General features: G+C 43.8%; 1 protein-coding gene across 3 annotated transcripts in view; it reads right to left on the reverse strand.

Moving 5' to 3' along the window:
• Positions 1 to 1584: 1584 nt before the first annotated feature.
• The window catches only part of zmat2 (zinc finger, matrin-type 2), a 62182-nt gene continuing 41806 nt past the window's right edge, over positions 1585 to 21960 (reverse strand). For all 3 annotated transcript variants that reach the window (XM_063052617.1, XM_063052616.1, XM_063052618.1), the window contains exons 5-6: positions 15097 to 15242; positions 1585 to 4942 (exon numbers count right to left, since the gene is read on the reverse strand). In XM_063052617.1, the coding sequence (XP_062908687.1) occupies positions 4799 to 4942; positions 15097 to 15242 (290 nt within the window). In that variant the 3' untranslated portion in view covers positions 1585 to 4798. The remainder of the gene's footprint in view (positions 4943 to 15096; positions 15243 to 21960) is intronic.

Consider the following 21960-nt stretch of genomic DNA (forward strand, 5'->3'; position numbering starts at 1 on the left):
GAGAGTAGAGAGTAGTGAATCTGTGGAATGCTCTGCCACAGCCTGCAGTGCAGGTCAAGTCTGTACATATGGCGAGACGGCAGGTGTACGGGGTTGAGTGGGACCCAGGATCAGCCATGATGGAATGGCCTAATTCTGCTCCTATGTCTTATGGTTATGGGGAGAAGGAAGGAGAATGGGGTTGAGAGAGATAACAATCAGCCACGATGGAATGGCAGAGCAGACTTGACAGGCCGAATGGCTTAATTCTGCACCTATGTCTTATGGCCTTATGAATACAAGCCACCCCATCATAGGGGACATCTGCAACAGGTAATGCCCCAAGAAGGCAGCATCCATCATTAAGGTCCCCCACACCTCAAGACATTCCCTCTTTTCATTACTATTAGGGAAGAGATACAAGCTCCTGATGACACACACTCTACGATTTTAAGAGAAGCTTCTTCCTCTCCACCATCAGATTTTTTTTGAACAGTCCACGAACCCAAGAACAGTACCTAAATATTTTTGCTCTCTTTTTGCATTACTTTACATTGGTCCTTCTACACAGTGACACCCCGACTAGCTAAGCCAACCAGATACAAGGAACTCAAGCTCAAAAGTCATAGGTTCACGCAGATCGCATCCACCTTCTGCATTTCCTACAAACTATGACAACTGTGCTTGATTGGCCTCACAGCACTCCAGGACATCCTGAAAAAATACTGCATGAAGTTAAAAGAAAGAGGGAGAAGACCGTTAGAGGGGTGGGTCAGATTTATTTTCAATGGGGTGAGATAGGACTGGGTTAATACCATCACCTTGAAGCAGTCTGGCCATCCTCCTCTGACCTCCCTCATTAACAAGGTGTTCCCCCCCACAGGATGGTCACTCACTGGATGTTTTTTTGTTTCTCATACCACTCTCTGTAAACTCTAGAGACTTGTGTGTAAAAATCCCAGGAGATCAGCAGTTACCGAGGTACTCAAACCACCTCGTCTAGCACCAACAATCATTCCATGGTCAAAGTCACTTAGATACAATTTCTTCCTCATTCTGATATTTGGTCTGAACAGCAAATGAAATTCTTGATCATGTCTTTTCTACATTGAGTTGCTGCCACATGATTGGCTGATTAGATATTTGCATTTAGTCATAGTCATACTTTATTGATCCCGGGAGAAATTGGTTTTCGTCACAGTTGCACCATAAATAATTAAATAGTAATAAAACCATAAATAATTAAATAGTAATGTGTAAATTATGCCAGGAAATAAGTCCAGGACCAGCCTATTGGCTCAGGGTGTCTGACCCTCCAAGGGAGGAGTTGTAAAGTTTGATGGCCACAGGCAGGAATGACTTCCTATGACGCTCTGTGTTGCATCTCGGTGGAATGAGACTCTGGCTGAATGTACTCCTGTGCCCGCCCAGTACATTATGTAGTGGATGGGAGACATTGTCCAAGATGGCATGCAACTTGGACAGCATGTTTACAAACGTGTACAAGTGTACCTAATAAAGTGGCTACTGAGTGTATAGCAGAATAAACCATGATTCAAAAAAGAAAAATTCTGTTTACCTTTAATTAAAAAAGAAAGGGTCACAGACGCTGCTCGGAAGTCACAGACGGATACAGAAAGAAAACCTTTGCATTAGAAAATGTCAACTGGAAGAGTAAAAGAAGAATAGTCAGAACACAGCACACATGACACGGACAGAAACCTGACACAGAGGAAGACTGACTTACATTCAGATTGTTTCTCAGATCATTCACCATTTACAAACAAGAGAAAATCCACAGATGCTGGAAATCCAACGCAACTCACACAAAATGCTGGAGGAACTCAGCAGGTCAGGCAGCATCTATGGAAAAGAGTACAGTCAACGTTTTGGGCCAAGATCCATCATCAGGACTGGAATATCAACTGTTTATTCTTTTCCATGGATTCACCATTTACATTCAGGTCACTAGTGTACATACAGTAGGCTTTTGCCCAGCAAGAGAGAATTTCTTGCAAATGATTGAACAGGTTGTTATTTTTAGATTTTTTTACTCCAATATGCAGATTTTTTTTTAGAAATACAAGTAATAGAGGTGATATTGTTTGACATTGCACCTCTCCCATCTTATTACACCATTTTTAGAAAGGGCAACTGTTTGTCATAAAATACTACAGCAAAAAAAGGCCCTTCTGCCCATCTAGTCCATGCTGATCACTTAATCTGCCTAGTTCCATTGACCTGCACCAGGACCAGAGCCCTCCATATCCCTCCTATCCATGTACCTATCCAAACTTCTCTTAAATGTTGAAATCAAACTCACATCTACCATTTCCCACTGGCAGCTCATTCCACACTCTGAACACCTTCTGAGTGAAGAAGTTTCCCTTCAGGTTCCCCTTAAACATTTCACCTTTCACACATAACCCATAACCTCTAGTTCTAGTCCCACCCAACCTCAATGGGAACAGCCTGCTTGCATTAACCCCATCTATACTCCTCTTCAATTTGTAGGGCTTTATCAAATCTCTCCTCAATCGCTAATGCTCCCGGGAATAAAGTTCTAACCTTTCCCTCAGGTCCTGAAAACATCCTTGGTCTGTTCTAATTGCTCTCTCACTCACTAATCCAAAAACAAACTATTTATTTAAAATAGTTTTAATGCTAGCAATTGTGATCTGGAATGTACTATGCACAAATATGGGCAAAGCACAGAGAGGTGGATGAATATTTGAAAAGAGAAATCTGCAGGTCCATGGAGACAAAATGGGTAGGGATCCATTCACAATGTGGAACAGGAACCCAGTCTGATTTCCTTCAGCACACACTTGAAGACTGGCCCAATCACTGGGAAGGCATTCATTACCAAGAACCCCCCACCCCCCGCCACCATCCAGGCCAAGCTCTCTTCTCACTGCTACTATCATGAAGGAGGTACAGGATTCTCTGATCCCACACCACCAAGTTCAGGAACAGATATTGCCCTTCACCACCAGGCTCCTGAACCCGTATGGATAACTTCACCCACCTCAACACTGATTCCACAATCTATGGACTCTCTTTCAAAGACTCTACAACTCCTGTTCTCAGTATTATTTATTTACTTATTCATTTTTTGCAGTTGCTTGTCAGTCTTTGTGTCTATCTTTTCACTGATTCTATTGTATTCCTTCATTCAATGAACACCCACAAGAAAATAATTCTCAGGGTAGTATTTAGTGACATACCGTATACGTACTTTGATAATAAATATACTTTGAACTTTGTCAAAGTTCAGTATACAGATTGTGAAACCATTTACACACCTGGATACTCACTGGGCCACAAGCAATGTTCATTACAGTAATGAGATGTATTAATTAAAGGCTTGTGCATAAAAAGGCGAGAAATAAGTCAAGAGGCCCAGAAAAATGCTTGCAGTTCAAAAGGACAATGTTGTATGTAGTTTCGGCAGTTTAACCCTCTCAATGGCATGCACTCCCCCCTCATGATGCACACAACACAGTTCTCAGTCAAAAGAAATTTTCAAGGGCCTGAATTGTCTTTGATAGTCAACCAAAAGATGCTTAATAAAGGATTTGTATTGTACAGCTAGATCAGGACCAGAGAAAGTTTAACAAAAATCAAATATATGACTTATTTTTCAGCTCTTTAAGGTTTACTGGCAGTGCACTGACTCCAATGATGAGGAATGCTCTAGAATCACAGCTATTTGACATGCAACAGAACATATTCAGCTACAGGGACATCATACTCCACCATAGACCGTCCAAAGCCTGGCTGCAAAAGAGGAGGATTGGGCATAGGGCTCGCAACCCCATCCTGTAAAACCCCACAGCTACAGAAACGCCAACAGAAGCTCTAAAAAACTCATCCCTGGGAGACTGCCCGAAAGACATATGAAATCGTGATGAAAGCAGAAGCCAGAGTTGATCAACCTTGTTTTGGCTCAGGACAGAGGAATCTGGTAAGTTGATGTCAGCGACCTATGCCCCAGTAGGAGTGATGGGCTTAAGACAACGACAGGGCCATCACAGCTGCTTCTAATGCTTTGGACAACTTAAGCAAAAAATGCTACTTAATCATTATTCATTGGAATCTGCCGCCCAGCATCCTCTTTCACAATAGAAACAGAGCCAATTGAACAACCCCAAACTTGTCCTGATTTTTGATGGTCAGTCCTGGTATAGGGCAGAAATTGAACCACAGGGTTCCTTCCCTGCTGGCAACAGTCATCAGACCAGAAGACTTGGGAGCAAAATTAGGCCATTCGGCCCATTGAGTCTATTCCACAATTCCATCATGACTGATCTATTATCCATCTCAACTCCATTCTCCTTCTCCCCATAACCTTTGATGCCCTGACTAATCAGGAGTATATCAATCTCCGTTTTAAATATACCCAGTGACTTGGCGGTCTGTGGCAATGAATTTCACAGATTCATTGTCCTCTGGTCATCATCTCACTCAGGAGAAGAAGAATGGGGAAAGTTGGGGAAACCATTGCAAAATACAGTACTTTTAGCACAAAGGAAAACCCCTCCAGGTCAGCCGGGATCTAACTGAATGTTCAAAGAGACAGAAAGATCTCCCCCTGCTTGTGAATAACTCTTAAGTGACTGAATCCAAAAGCATCTTTTGTTGAAAGGCTCTTACAGGAAGGGATAACTTTTTTTTTTAAAAATCCTTTATTAACAAACACCTTCATTCACACTACACGCAACATCATTTCAAATGGAAGTAAGGAAGCAAGGGGGAGAAAGAAAGAGGGAGGAGGAAAGTCACAGAAAGGATGTCCGATGCCCAAGTGGTGGCTCGGTCAGCTGCTCTTCTTCGATGATCCAAAGCCGGAGAATCCCATCACTGCTGCCATCTCATCATCCTCCTCGAACGTCAGCTCCTCTTCTGCTTTTCGTTTCTTCTCCTTCAATTTCTCCTTCCTGTAAGCCTTTGCTTTTTCTTCCTGTAACAACAGAAAACACTCAGTTGGTACTTTATTAGGTATACCTATACACCCGCTCGTGAATGCAAATACAGAAAGGTACCAGAGAAAGGCCAGTAACAATATGGAAGATCCCATCCACCCTGCTCATGGACTGTTTGTCACACTCCCATCAGGGAGGAGGTTACGTGGCATCCATGCCTGGACCACCAGACTCAAAAGCGGTTGCGTTTCCCAAGTAGCAAGGCTGATCAACTCCTCTTCCCACTAACCCACTACTTTATCATTTTCTGCCAGAGTCACCTTATGTACAGACAGTCCTGTGTCTAGTGTCACTTAATGGACATACACTCAATCTATGTACACAAGCTACCTCATGTATTTATATTTATTGTGTTTTTTTATTATTGTTATCAGGAGTGACACTTATTTTGTTCTCTTTTACACTTGTGTACTGGAAATGACATTAAATAATCTGGAATATCTAATCAGCCAAGCATGTGGCAGCAACTCAATGCATAAAATCATGCAGACATGATCAAAAGGTTCAGGTGTTGTTCAGACCAAAATCAGAATGGGGAACAAATGTGATCTAATTGACTGGCCGTGGAATAACTGTTGGTGCCAGACAGGGTGGTCTGAGTATCTCAGAAACTGCTGATCTTATGGGATTGATTGATTGATTTATACACACAACAGTCTCTAGTGTTTACAGAGAATGATGTTAAAAAAACATTTCTGTGGGGGAAAAACATCTTGTTAATAAGAGAACTCAGAGGAGAATGGCCAGACTGGTTCAAGCTGACAGGAAGGTAACAGGTGTGCAGAAGAACATCGCTGAATGGATGTTCAGCATTGGCTGCAGCAGCAGAAACCAAGAACATACACTCAATGGCCACTTTATTGGGTACAGATGACTACTGGGTTTAGTTCCTTTAATGTAATATCCCCCCCCCAATAAGGTGGTTCACCAGAGCACAATTAAATAAAATTTTGACATTAAGGACATAGAAGGAGATATTAAAATCCTGGTTAGACCACACTTGGGAGAATTGTGTTCATTTCTGGTTACCTCATTATAGGAAATATGTGGAAGCTTTAGAGGGAGTGTAAAGGAGGTTTACCAGGATGCTGCCTGGATTAGAGCGCATATTTCATGAGGATAGGTTGAGTGAGCTAGCACTTTTCTTTTTGGACAAAGAGGATGAGAGGTGACAAGAGGCATAGCTCGAGTGGTCAGCCAGAGACGTTTTCCCAGGGTGAAAATGGCTAATACCTGGGGAAACAATGTTAAGGTGATTAGAGGAAAGTATAGGATGGATGTTAGAAGTAATTTATTTTTACAAACACTGGTGGGTGTGTGGAACCCACTGCCAGGGATGGTGGTAGAGGTAGAGATATTTAAGAGACTCTTAGATAGGCACATAGATGAAATGGAGAGTTATGTGGGAGGTAAGGGTTAGATTGATCTTGCAAGTAGGTGAAATGGTCGGCTGAAGGGCCTGCACTGTTCTATATTTAGTGACTGCAGTATACCATGTTAAATGGAGTACCATCTCACAGTCTGTACTATGCCAGTGCCATAGCCTGGATTGATTCAGTAGCTTTTATGAGGTCCTCCACTAGTCATATATGACAACGGATGTTGCGTCTTAACTGTCTATGTGATATGCAAGCCAGGGCAGTACGATATGGAGAGCAAGCTGCTGCCCATGCAGCAAGCTCCCCTCTCCACACAGCCGATGAATCCAAAGGAAAGGTAGAGATCGATACCTTTTAGCATCACACGAGTTGCCAGTCAGTGTGAACTCAACATAGGACTGCCTTAGAGATATCAGTTCTGGACTTTTCCCTTGGAGTTTACTCCCAAAGCCTTCCCCATGAGTGGCTATAGCCGCAATCTAGCGGAGGCTTGAGATCAGAATTTTCCTTCTCCTAGCTGAGCTGCCAACCACAGCTGACAAGCCTAATCTGCCCAAAGCGACTGGTTTTAAGGCACCAATAATCCACTTTTGTCCCTCCTGTTAGTAGCTAAGCCACATGTGAAGGCTAAGAACTGGACTTGGTTGTCAGAGGCTATTTGAGACACATGCCATTGGGAGCATTTAATAGGTAGTGGGAGTTTATCCCCACCCCCACCCATGGCTATGACAACCTTAAGGAACCTGTGGCTTTAATAAATAATCAAAGCCTCCAACTGAAATGACAAATGAAATAAAAAACTTTTTTGTCTTTACTAAGGCAATCACAGCAGCTTCTATGGGGTCAACCAGACGTCTTGGTCTTTTGTAAACATATTCTTTTTACAATTGCAAGACCCTGCTGGACATTAAGCACTTAATGTAATGCAGGTAAACCCTATCAGTGGGTTGCTTGTTGGTGGAGGAACTGAAGGAGCTGGACTTTGTGTGGATCATGCTACTGCCCGCTTCAGGGAAGCATTAGTGTGCAAAGGCGCTGTGCAGTCTAACAGCGAGCGATTGTCTTAGTCCCTTTTCTTGTGATCACAAAACCCTGTTGGACATTGTTAATATGGAATGCTGCAAGTCCAATTCACTGATTTATTGGCCGACAGCAGTGCCCAACAGTAGGGGAGCTGTGTGACCTCGGGTACAGCGAATACTAAGCCGCAAGCCGTGGTATCACCTGTTTACAGCCGCCCATGAGAGGCATGTCGGAGTCTGTGCTGCACCCCACCCCCCATGTTCACTCAGCAGAAGTCAAGCAGACTGCTGTCATGGACGAAAGGTTCGGACTATATTTTTGTGTGACTGTATTTTACTGATATGAGCTTACTATCTTATATATGCTATATGTGCCTGTGCTGTGTGTAAGTGTTGCAAATGTGCTTTGCACCTTGGCCCCGGAGTAAGGCTGTTTCGTTTGGCTGTATTCATGGGTATTCATGTCCAGTTCAATGACAGTTAAACTTGAACTTAAACATCAGTGCCAAGCAAATTCAGAGCGCCACTGAACACATTTACAAGGAGCGCAGGAAAGCAGCATCCATCAAGGACCCCCACTACTCAGGCCAAGCTCTCTTCTCACTGCTGCTATCAGGAAGAAGGCACAGGAGTATTAGAACTCACACCACCAGGTTCAGGAACAGTTATTACCCCTCAACCATCAGGCTTTTGAACCAGAGGGGATAACTTCACTCAACCTCACTCTCTCCATCACTGAACTGTTACCACAACCCATGTACTCATTTTCAAGGACTCTTCATCTCATGTTCTTGATATTTATTACTTATTTATTATTAATATCTTGTTTTTCTTTCTTTTTGTATTGGAACAGCTTGTTGTCTTTTTGTACATTAGCTGTTTGTCCATCTTCCGCGGTTTTACATCGATTCTGTCGTGAATCTCGCCAGAAAATAAAACTCAGGGCAGTAGATGGTGATATACACTGTATGTACTTTGATAATAAATTTTCTTGGTACTTTTGAACCTCAGATGTCAGAGTTCACTCATTGATCTAGTGCTGCACATAGTACTCTTGAACCCAAACCCTTCGGTACAGAACTGGGGCCAGGGAGTGAATGGCGTTTGTCTAATAGAGACTAAAAAGAATATAGACACAGGAACTCAGGCTAAAGATTCACCATGAAATTACACTCCACAAGTCTCCTCTCTTCTCATACAAGTATCTCTCGATTCCTTTCGCCATCATAATTATTCAGTTTTTTTTCCTTTAAAAGCATTTCAACCAATTGTCTCAAACAGCTAAGGGAATGAGTCCCACTGACTCACTACTCTGGGTAAAAAGGTTTCTCCTGAATTCCCTGTTGGGTTTATTAGTGGCTGCCTTGCATTTAACGCCTGGTTTATGTTCCTGCAAGGATAAACTTACAGTGGATTTTTTTTAAAAACGAAGGCAAAATGCCACAAGTCTGCAATAAATTTGGCTGGAAATATAGAACAGGTAAACAGAAAACAGAAGGAAAAGTAACTGCTTCATTGGGAGCATTTACATATTTAATTGTATATATTTCTACTCATATATAATACATATTTCTACTTATTTAATGTTTTTGTTTCTTACTGTAACTTATTTTTATTATGTATTGCAATGTACTACTGCCGTAAAACAACAAAGTTCAGGGCATATAATAAATCTGATTCAGATTCCTATTCGGGGGTTCTCCATTTGGACATATTAATCCAGCTTTTCTGCTGCAATGTTTGTACATTTTTTTCCTCACCCATTTACAGTTTGAAATTTAAAGATTAGCTTTATTTGTCACAGGTACATCTAATCATCAAAACGGAGTGAATGAGTCATTTGCATTATCGACCAAGACAGTCTGAGGTCGTGCTAGAGGCAGCCCCCCTCTCCAAGTGTCACCATGCTTCTGGCACTGACATAGCTTGCCCACAACCTGCTGAAACTCCAACCCATACACCTTTAGTATACAGGAAGAAACCACAACACCCAGATGAAATCCAGGTGCTCACGGGGAGAACGTACAAACTCCTTAAGACCATATACATAGAATTAGGCATTAAGCAGAATTAGGCCATTCAGCCCATCGAGTCTGCTCTGCCATTCCATCATGGCTGATTTATGATCCCTCTCCACCCCATTCTTCTGCCTTCTCCCCAGAACCTTTGACACCCTGACTAATCAAGAAGTTATCAGCCTCTGCCTTAAGTATACGCAAAGACTTGGCTCCACAGCCACCTATGGCAATGAATTCCATAGATTCAAACCACCCCCGGCTAAAGAAATTCCTCATCTCTGTTCTAAAGGGAAATCCTGATATTCTGTTTCTTTTCCTCCTAGTCGTAGACCCCCACCACTATAGGAAAAATCCTCTCCACATCCACTCTTTCTAGGCTTTTCAATATTCAATAGGTTTGAATGAGATCCCCACTCATTCTACTAAACTTCAGCAAGTACAGGCCCAGAGCCATCAGACACTCCTTGTATGTTAAACCTTCTTTACAGGGAACACTGATGCTGATCACAGGGACACAGGGAACACTGATGGTGATCACAGGGACACAGGGAACACTGATGGTGATCACAGGGACACAGGGAACACTGATGGTGATCACAGGGACACAGGGAACACTGATGCTGATCACAGGGACACAGGGAACACTGATGCTGATCACAGGGACACAGGGAACACTGATGGTGATCACAGGGACACAGGGAACACTGATGCTGATCACAGGGACACAGGGAACACTGATGGTGATCACAGGGACACAGGGAACACTGATGGTGATCACAGGGACACAGGGAACACTGATGGTGATCACAGGGACACAGGGAACACTGATGCTGATCACAGGGACACAGGGAACACTGATAGTGATCACAGGGACACAGGGAACACTGATGCTGATCACAGGGACACAGGGAACACTGATGGTGATCACAGGGACACAGGGAACACTGATGGTGATCACAGGGACACAGGGAACACTGATGGTGATCACAGGGACACAGGGAACACTGATGCTGATCACAGGGACACAGGGAACACTGATGGTGATCACAGGGACACAGGGAACACTGATGGTGATCACAGGATCACTGGTATGCTACCATGTTGCCCTCAGAAATTCAGTGATATTCAGTGGCAGCATCATTTCATTCCCTCATTGTCAAGAGAAAGTGATGGCACGCTACCTTCTTGAATGACCAGTGGGCACAGCCTCAAAATAGAGGGACATCCATTTAGAACAGAGATAAGGTGGAATATCTTTAGCCAGAGGGTGGTGAATCTGTGGAATTCATTGCCACAGACTGCTGTAGAAGCCAGGTCACTGGGTACATTTAAGGCAGGGGTTGATAGGTTCTTGATTAGTCAGGGCGTGAAAGGTTATGGGGAGGAGGCAGGAGAATGGGCTTGAGGGGGAAATGGAACAGCCATGATGAAATGGTGAAGCAGACTCGATGGGCCGAATGACCTAATTCTGCTCCTATTTCTACGGACTCCAATGCTCTGGTGAAGGTGGTCCACAGGACTGTTGGGGAGTGAAGTCCTCAATTTAAAAATCTGTGATGTAAAGAAATGGTAATACATTTCTAAATCAGGATAATACACAATTTGAAAGAGGAATCTGCAAAGGATGGTGTAAAATGCCCTTGTTATTCGAGTGATAAAAAAATACCTGAAGACACAAACTCAAACTATTAGGAACAGCTTCTTCTCCACCACCACCAGTTTTCTGAGTGGACAATGAACCAACCCATGAACACTACATCACTATTTTCCCCTCTCTTTGCACTATTTAATTGTCTCTATTGCTTATTGTAAGTTATAGGTTTTTTATTTACTGCACTGTACTACTGCTGCAAAAGAACAGATTTCATATATTTTTTAAATTTTTATTTAGAGATTCAGTGCAGAACAGGCCATCCCAGCCCAACGAAACTCAACACCTAGCAATCCACCAATTTAACGCTAGCCGAATCGCGGGACAATTTACAAAGAGCAATTAACCACTATGTCTTTGGACTGTGGGAGGAAACTGGATCACTCAGAGGAAACCCACATGGTTCACAGGGAGAACGTACAAACTCCTTACAGACAGCACCAGAATTGAACTCCAAACCTCAGAATACCCCGAGCTGTAATAACAAAATGTGGCAGCCTATGACGTATTTCAGAGACGTTAAACATGATTCTGACAGGGATTGTGGATTGAAGTAGAGTCTCCAAGTAAACGCAGTGCAGTTTGTCACTGGTTCACAATGCAATCATTGTGTGCCAATGATGAAAAAGAGTGGAGGTTTGTCACAGCGCACAGGTGCCTATCAAGTGGATTACAGGCTCTCTCCAAGTTATGGCTGGCTTCCATTTTTAATAATTCTTTGCAACTCAGACAGTTTGCAAGTCAGAAATGCAGGCACGATCCAAAATACCACACAGCAGAAAGTACCTATAGCCCCACAACTACCCTGAAAAGCCCACCCCACCAATTTCCTAAATGCTTGCATTTACAGCTGTAGGTCAGGCATTCGTAAACCTGAGAGGACCTCCATTTTTCTTTTTTATCATGAGTTGCACTCTTTATTTAGAGATGCAGCACAGTAATACACCCTTCTGGCCCAACAACCAAACGCCACCCAATTAGCCTGTGACCAATTAACCTACTAACCGATACAGCCTCAGAATGTGGGAGAAAACCCACACGGCCACGAGGGAGATGTACAAAGTGGTGGGAATTGAAACCCGGGTGCTGGTGCTGTACAGCGTTACGCTACGCACTAGATTGCCGTGCCTCCTGTTCATCCCTCCCATGTTAGCATGGTTTAATACATTAAGCTTCTGTAAATGACTCACTATGTCTGCCGCGATTAGACTCCAGCATCGTCCCAACCACAGATGTTAATCTAAAAGTCCAGTAGTTTTGTGTTTTTTTTGCTTCCTATCCATCTTAGACAACAGGGTCATAACTGAGTTATTCAGCCTGCTCACTCAGAACTTTTTCCAATGCCCCTTAGCAATAGGGATTGTTAACGTTCTACCCTTCTATTTGAAACTAGCCCATTGTTGTAGAACATAGAAATCTTCATAACATTACAGGCTCCTCGGCCCACAATGTTCTGCCGACCATGTAACCTACTCTAGAAGCTGCCTAGAATTTCCCTAGCACTTAGCCCTCTATTCTTCTAAGCTCCATGTACCTATCTAAGAGGCTCTTAAAAGACCCAATTGTATCCACTTCCAGCACCACTGCCGGCAGTGCATTCCACACACCCACCACTCTTGTGTGGAAAAACTTACCCCGACATCTCCTCAGTACCCATTTCCAAGCACCTTAAAACTATGCCCCCTCGTGTTAGCCATTTCAGCCCTGGGAAAAAGCCTCTATCACACAATCAATGTCCCTCATCGTCTTATACACCTCTATCAGGTCACCTCTCATCCTCCGTCACTCCGAGGAGAAAAGGCCAAGTTCACTCAACCTATTCTCATAAGGTACACCCTCCAATCCAGGTAACATCCTTGTAAATCTCCTCTGCACTCTTTCTATAGTATCCACATCCTTCCTGTAGTGAGGTGACCAGAACTGAACACAGTACTCCAATTGGGGTCTGACCAAGGTCTTATATAGCTGTAACATTACCTCACGGCTCTTGAACTCAATCCCATGGTTGATGAATGCCAACACACCATATGCCTTCTCAACAACACTGTCAACCTGCGCAGCAGCTTTGAGTGTCCTATGGACTCGGACCCCAAGATCTCTCAGATCCTCCACACTGCCAAGAGCCTAACCATTAATATTATATTCTGTCTTCAGATATGACCTACCAAAATTAACTACTTCCCACTTATCAGGGTTGAAGTCCATCTGCCACTTCTCAGCCCAGTTTTGCATGCTATCAATGTCCCACTGTAACCTCTGACAGTCCTCCATACTATCCATAACACCCCCAACCTTACTTAGGATATCTGCAGTGCCCTCCATTGTGAGAACTGCTGCAAAGTATTGGTTCCAAATTGCCTTTTTCCCCATTAATTCCCCAGCATGTCTTTCCAGGTCTCCCACATTTAGTGTTATCCACTCTCTTTTTATTCAATGATGCCCTTACTGTTCATTTTCATGTTACTTGCCAGCTAACTCTCATAATCAGTTTTGTCCTTCTTAATTAGCTTTACAGTTTCCCACTGCTGTTTCCTGAAAAACTCACAGTCTTCTCAAAGCAGCAGCAGAAAGTTGTGCACTTAGTTAGCTGCATCATGGGTACTAGCCTCCAAAGTATCAAGGACATCTTCAAGGAGCAATGCCCCAGAAAAGTGGCATCCATCATTACGGACCCCCAACCCTTAGGTCAATGCCTTGATCTCATTGCTACCATTAGCAAGGAGGTACAGAGAGTGAAGGCACACACTCAACAATTCAGGAACAGCTTCTTCCCCAACACCACCTGATTTCTGAATGGGCAATAAACACCTCACTGCTTTTCTTATTTTAATTTTTGAACTACTTATTTAACTACTACATACATAATACACATAATACATTATATATACACACACACACTTACTGTAATTCACTTTTTTCTTTTCTCTATTATTACGTATTGCATTGTACTGCTGCCGTAAAGACAACAAATTTCATATGAGTCATGATAAACCTGATTCTGATCTGGGTCTCTGTTGTGGACTGAGAGTGGGAAGGGGGCAGGGAGAGGGGAATCATGGTTGGAAAGAGGGGAAGGGAGAGCGGAGAGAACGGGAAGCACCAGAGAGACATTCTGTAATGATCAATAAACCAATTGTTTGGGATCAAATGACCCTGCCTGGCACCCGCAGAAACCTCCCTCCCCTGGCACTCCACCCTTACCATTTTGCAACATGTCCTACACCCCTCCCATGGGACTCCACCCTCACCATTCCCAACATCGTTTGTTCCCACCTGATTTTACAAATTCACTCTCTGCTCCACATTGACAAATACAATTTCATGCAAAAGCCTTGCACACAAAACCCTATATAAAGAAAGGTGCTGGAAAGGGGCCAGCAGCATCATGAAGGATCCACCCACCCCACTCATGTTCCACTCCCATCAGGGAGGAGGCTACGTAGCATCCAGACCAGCACCACCAGACTCAAAAACAGTTACTTTCCCCAACAGTAAGGCTGATCAATACCTCCACCCACTATCCCATCCCTCCATACCCACAACCACCACTACTTTATCATTTCCACAGATTCACCACCCTCTAGCTAAAGAAATTCATTCTCATCACTAACATAAACACAAGAGATTCTGCAGATGCTGGAAATCCAGGGTAACACACAGAAAATGCTGGAGAAACTCAGCAGGTCAGGCAGCATCTGTGGAGAGGAATAATCAGTTGAAGTCCTGATGAAGGGGCTAGAACAGAATCATCGACTCCTTCCACTCTCCTCCACTATCTTATTCTTGCTAGTGCCTCCTTCCTTTCTAACCTTGGTCTCGGTCTAAACATCATCTCTTTATTCCCTTCCATGGATGCTGCCTGACCTGCTGAGTTTCTCTAGCAATCCATGTGTGTCCTCTTCAACTCAGTTCTAAAGGAATGTCCTTGTATTCTGAGGCTTGTCCGGGCTTCCATGCTATTAATGCTACATGATATAAACACATTAGGAGCAGACATCGAATCCACCACCAAACCAAGCATTCCCATCCCCAACACCTGTAATTCCTTCTTCTATAACTCACTTCTTCCCGCAGCTCCTTCATGCGCTCCTCAAAGTCATACTCCTTTTGTTTTTCCTCAATTTTCTTTTTATTGATTTCAAAGCGTTTCTTTACTTGGTCCAATGTTGAGCGCTCCACCTTCATGGACATACCCAGGTTCCTCTGGTCTGCCAAGCAAAACAGAAACATCATTACCCAACTTGTCGCAATAAGAGAATTCCTTCATAAATTGGCATTTCTTTTAAACAACTCACTTTCAAGGACACTATAACTCATATAACTGTTCTCATATTTATTGAAGAAACACACACGAAATGCTGGTGGAACTCAGCAGGCCAGGCAGCATCTATTAGAAGAGGTACAGTCGACATTTCGGGCCGAGACCCTTCGTCAGGACTCATATTTATTGCCTATTTATTTATCTTTTCTTTTTGTATTTGCACATTTGTAAATCTTTTGAATATTGGTTGCTTGTTTTGCTATGTGTGCTCTTTTATTGATTCTATTGTTTCTTTGTGTTTACTGTAAATGCTGACAAGAAAATGAATCGCAGGATAGTTTATGGTGATATATGTACTTTGATAATAAATTTACTTTGAAACTTGATCATTTACAATTGCAACAAATAAATCATTGAACAGTGGGAAAGGAAGCAAAACAAGGACCCATTTGACCAGGAGACCTGGAATTAGGCCACTCAGCCCACTGATTCTCTTCCTTCATTCATCATGGCTGATTTATTATTCCTCTGAACCCCATTCTCCTGGGATACAACTAGCCTCTAACCTGATGGCATGAACACTGAATTCTCTCATTTCTGGTCATTTCTCCCTCCTCCCCTTCTCCCTTTCCCCATTCCTCAGTCTGGCCACCCTCTCCTCTCCTCACTTGCACATCACATTCCTCTGGTTCTGCTCCCACTTGCCTGTTTCCCGTAGTCCACTCTCCCCTCCTATCAGATTCCTCCTTCTTCAGCCCTTCAACTCTTCCACCAATCTCCTCCCAGCTTCTTACTTCATCCCTTCTCCCACCCCAACACCTCTCCCTCAGCTCGTCTCACCTATCACCTGTCAGCTTGTACTTCTTCCCCTCCCCGCCTTCTTATTCTGGCCACTTCCCCCTTCCTTTCCAATCCTGATGAAGGGTCTCGGCACAAAACATCAACTGCTTATTCCCCTCTGTATATGCTACCTGACTAGTCCTGACGAAGGGTCTCGGCCTGAAACGTCGACTGCGCCTCTTCCTATAGATGCTGCTTGGCCTGCTGCGTTCACCAGCAACTTTGATGTATGTTGCTACCTGACTTGTTGAGTTCCTCCAAGATTTTATGCATGTATTGTTCAAGATTTTTAGCATCTGCAAAATCTCGAGTTAACAATACAGGTGTCCCTCGCTTTTCAAACATTCGCTTTACGAAACCTCACTGTTACGAAAAAGGCAGTGCGCGCCCAGGCAGCCAAACTCCTCCCCCGGAACTGCATTCTAGCCAGCATTGCTTAAACACTTGACTGTGAGCAGCCGTTAGCAAGATGAGTTCTAAGGTATCAGAAAAGCCTAAAAGAGCTCGTAAGGGTGTTACACTTAGCGTAAAACTAGACATAATTAAGTGTTTCGATCGTGGTGAACGAAGTAAGGACAAAGTGAGTTTGGCTTGTGGAAATTGATGAAGATGATGTTGAAGAGGTTTTGGCATCCCATGACCAAGAACTGATAAATGAAGAGCTGATGCAATTGGAAGAGGAAAGGATAACAATCGAAACCAAATGCAGTAGCGAACGGACTGAAAGTGAAGTCGTCCAGGAACTGAACGTGAAGCAACTGCGTGAGATTTTCACTGCAATGATAAAGCACGACTTTAATTTTGAAAGGGCACATAGCTTTAGGGCATATTCGCCAAGATGCTTTGAGTGCTTACAAAGAACTGTATGATAGAAAAATGCGTGAGGCTAAGCAGTCAAGCATACTGTCGTTTTTCAAGCCTTCCACATCAGCCACAGCAGACAACGAACCTCGACCTTCGACATCGAGGCAGGCAGACATAGAAGAAGATGACCTGCCTGCCCTGATGGAAACAGACGACGATGAGATGACACCACACTGTCCCACCACCCCAACCCCTGGGCCGCAGACCGATACATTGCCACGGAGAATGCAGCCGTAGCCGGGACGCAGCCAGCACATCTTTAAGAAAAAAGCCGAAATAAACAAGCTAATTAATTACATGCTGGGCGGCACCTGATTAATTAGCTTGTTTATTTCGGCTTTTTTCTTAAAGATGTGCTGGGTGCGTCCTGGCTACCACTGTACCCCTGCATTCTTCGCGGATCGGTATCGGTTGGAGGCCCAGAGGTTGGGGACCACTGCACCACCCCAACATCCAACGACTCAGCCTAACACACCATCAGTGTGTTTGGCGCTGTTTTCCCAATTCCAATAAGTGATACTACACTGTACATACATTATTTCTACTTTATATAGGCTGTGTATTTTTATGTGTTATTTGGTATGATTTGGCAGCTTCATAGCTTAAAGGTTACTGGAGAGAGTGTTTCTGCCGAGAGCGCTTGCGTGAGATTTTTGCTACGGAGAACAGTGCGGCAATGATTGTAGAAAAGCATTTCTACTTTATATAGGCTGTGTAGTAATCATATCATTCCTGCTTTTACTATATGTTACTGTTATTTTAGGTTTTGTGTGTTATTTGGCATGATTTGGTAGGTTATTCTTTGGGTCTGCGAACGCTCACAAATTTTTCCCATATAAAATGATAGAAAATAATACTGGAGAAATTGTAATGGGAGATGAGGAGATGGCAGAGGAACTGAACAAGTATTTTGCATCAGTCTTCACTGAGGAAGACAGCAGGATACCGGACACTCAAGGGTGGCAGGGAAGAGAAGTGTGCGCAGTCACAATTACGACAGAGAAAGTACTCAGGAAGCTGAATAGGCTAAAGGTCGATAAATCTCCTGGACCAGATGGAATGTACCCTCGTGTTCTGAAGGAAGTAGCTGTGGAGATTGCAGAGGCATTAGCGATGATCTTTCAAAAGTCGATAGATTCTGGCATGGTTCCGGAGGACTGGAAGATTGCAAATGTCACTCCGCTATTTAAGAAGGGGGCAAGGAAGCAAAAAGGAAATTATAGACCTGTTAGCTTGACGTCGGTGGTTGGGAAGTTGTTGGAGTAGATTGTCAAGGATGAGGTTACAGAGTACCTGGAGGCATATGACAAGATAGGCAGAACTCAGCATGGATTCCTTCAAGGAAAATCCTGCCTGACAAACCTATTACAATTTTTTGAGGAAATTACCAGTAGGCTAGACAAGGGAGATGCAGTGGATGTTGTATATTTGGATTTTCAAAAGGCCTTTGACAAAGTGCCACACATGAGGCTGCTTAACAAGATAAGAGCCCATGGAATTACAGGAAAGTTACATACGTGGATAGAGCGTTGGCTGATTGGCAGGAAACAGAGAGTGGGAATAAAGGGATCCTATTCTGGTTGGCTGCCAGTTACCAGTGGTGTTCCACAGGGATCAGTGTTGGGGCTGCTTCTTTTTACATTGTACATCAACGATTTGGATTATGGAATAGAGGGCTTTGTGGCTAAGTTTGCTGACGATACGAAGATAGGTGGAGGGGCCAGTAGTGCTGAGGAAACGGAGAGTCTGCAGAGAGACTTGGATAGATTGGAAGAATGAGCAGAGAAGTGGCAAATGAAGTACAATGTTGGAAAGTGTATGGTTATGCACTTTGGCAGAAAAAATAAACGGGCAGACTATTATTTAAATGGAGAAAGAATTCAAAGTTCTGAGATGCAACGGGACTTGGAAGACCTTGTACAGGATTCCCTTAAAGTTAACCTCCAGGTTGAGTCGGTAGTGAAGAAGGCGAATGCAATGTTGGCATTCATTTCTAGAGGAATAGCGTATAGGAGCAGGGATGTGATGTTGAGGCTCTATAAGGCGCTGGTGAGACCTCACTTGGAGTACTGTGGGCAGTTTTGGTCTCCTTATTTAAGAAAGGATGCGCTGACGTTGGAGAGGGTACAGAGAAGATTCACTAGAATGATTCCGGGAATGAGAGGGTTAACATAGAAACATAGAAAATAGGTGCAGGAGTAGGCCATTCGGCCCTTCGAGCCTGCACCGCCATTTATTATGATCATGGCTGATCATCCAACTCAGAACCCCGCCCCAGCCTTCCCTCCATACCCCCTGACCCCTGTAGCCACAAGGGCCATATCTAACTCCCTCTTAAACATAGCCAATGAACTGGCCTCAACAGTTTGCTGTGGCAGAGAATTCCACAGATTCACCACTCTCTGTGTGAAGAAGTTTTTCCTAATCTCGGTCCTAAAAGGCTTCCCCTCTATCCTCAAACTGTGACCCCTCGTTCTGGACTTCCCCAACATCAGGAACAATCTTCCTGCATCTAGCCTGTCCAATCCCTTTAGGATCTTATACGTTTCAATCAGATCCCCCCTCAATCTTCTAAATTCCAACGAGTACAAGCCCAGTTCATCCAGTCTTTCTTCATATGAAAGTCCTGCCATCCCAGGAATCAATCTGGTGAACCTTCTTTGTACTCCCTCTATGGCAAAGATGTCTTTCCTCAGATTAGGGGACCAAAACTGCACACAATACTCCAGGTGTGGTCTCACCAAGGCCTTGTACAACTGCAGTAGTACCTCCCTGCTCCTGTACTCGAATCCTCTCGCTATAAATGCCAGCATACCATTCGCCTTTTTCACTGCCTGCTGTACCTGCATGCCCACTTTCAATGACTGGTGTATAATGACACCCAGGTCTCGTTGCACCTCCCCTTTTCCTAATCAGCCACCATTCAGATAATAATCTGTTTTCCTATTTTTGCCACCAAAGTGGATAACTTCACATTTATCCACATTAAATTGCATCTGCCATGAGTTTGCCCACTCACCCAACCTATCCAAGTCACCCTGCATCCTCTTAGCATCCTCCTCACTGCTAACACTGCCGCCCAGCTTCGTGTCATCCGCAAACTTGGAGATGCTGCATTTAATTCCCTCATCCAAGTCATTAATATATATTGTAAACAACTGGGGTCCCAGCACTGAGCCTTGCGGTACCCCACTAGTCACCGCCTGCCATTCTGAAAAATTCCCGTTTATTCCCACTCTTTGCTTCCTGTCTGCTAACCAATTCTCCACCCACACCAATACCTTACCCCCAATACCGTGTGCTTTAAGTTTGCACACTAATCTCCTGTGTGGGACCTTGTCAAAAGCCTTTTGAAAATCCAAATATACCACATCCACTGGTTCTCCCCTATCCACTCTACTAGTTACATCCTCAAAAAATTCTATGAGATTCGTCAGACATGATTTTCCTTTCACAAATCCATGCTGACTTTGTCCGATCATTTCTCCGCTTTCCAAATGTGCTGTTATCACATCCTTGATAACTGACTCCAGCAGTTTCCCCACCACCGACGTTAGGCTAACCGGTCTATAATTCCCTGGTTTCTCTCTCCCTCCTTTTTTAAAAATTGGGGTTACATTAGCCACCCTCCAATCCTCAGGAACTAGTCCAGAATCTAACGAGTTAACATATGAGGAACGTTTGTCCGCTCTTGGACTGTATTCCTTGGAGTTTAGAAGAATCAGGGGAGACCTCATAGAAACATTTCGAATGTTAAAAGGAACGGACAGAGTGGATGTGGCAAAGTTGTTTCTCATGATGGAGGAGTCTAGTGCGAGAGCGCATGACTTCAGGATTGAAGGGCGCCCTTTCAGAACAGAAATGCGAAAAAATTTTTTTAGTCAGAGGGTGGTGAATCTATGGAATTTGTTGCCACGGGCAGCAGTGGAGGCCACGTCATTGAGTGTCTTTAAGGCAGAGATTGATAGGTATCTGAGTAGCCAGGGCATCAAAGGTTATGGTGAGAAGGCGGGGCAGTGGGACTAAATAGGATAAAATGGATCAGCTCATGATAAAATGGCGAAGCAGACTCGATGGGCCGAATGGCCTACTTCTGCTCCTTTGTCTTATGGTCTTATAAATAAACGGTAATTGCTTCTTCATTTTACGACATTCCAGCTTACGTACCGTTTCATAGGAACGCTCTACCTTCGGATGATGGGGGAAACCTGTATACGTTTATTACCCCTCAGTTTGACCAGTACCATACCGAAATTCAGAAGAATAGTTTGGCCTTGAAGAGACTGCAGTATGAAGATTGGGAAAGTTTTAAACACAAGAGACTCTGCAGATGCTGTAAATTCAAAACAACACATACAACATGCTGGAGGAACTCAGGTAGCATCTAGGCAAAGGCATAGACAGTTAATGTTTCAAGTCAAGACCCTTTATCAGGACTGGAAAGGAAGGGAAAGGATACTAGAATAAGAAGATGGGGGGGAAGGGCAGGAGGACAAGCTGGAAGGTGATAGATGAAGCCAGGTGAGTGGGGGTACGGGGAATGAAGTGAGAAGCTGGCAGGTGATAGGTGGAAAAGACAGTGGGATAACAAGAAATCCAGTGGGAGAGGAGAGTTGACCTAAGGAGAACGTGAAGGAGAAAGGGCACCAGATGTGGGTGACAGGGAGGTGTCGTGATGAAGTAAGAGGTCAGAGTTACGAACTGAAGAGGGAAGGAGGGTTAAAAATGACTGGAAGTTAGAGAAATCAATGTTCATGCCATCAGGTTGGAGGCTACTGAGATAAAATATGAGGTGTTGCTCCTCCACCCTAAGAGTGGCCTCATCATGGCAGAAAAGGCAGCCAACAACCGACATGTTGGAATGGTAATGGGGATAGGAAATAAAATGGTTGATAACTAGAAACAGAGCAGCAGGAAGTTCTCTGGAGTTCAGTAGGTTGTGGTGGGGGGGGGGTGAATCT

This window comes from Mobula hypostoma, chromosome 7, assembly GCF_963921235.1.
Source record: "Mobula hypostoma chromosome 7, sMobHyp1.1, whole genome shotgun sequence".
NCBI classification, from domain to species: Eukaryota; Metazoa; Chordata; class Chondrichthyes; order Myliobatiformes; family Myliobatidae; genus Mobula; species Mobula hypostoma.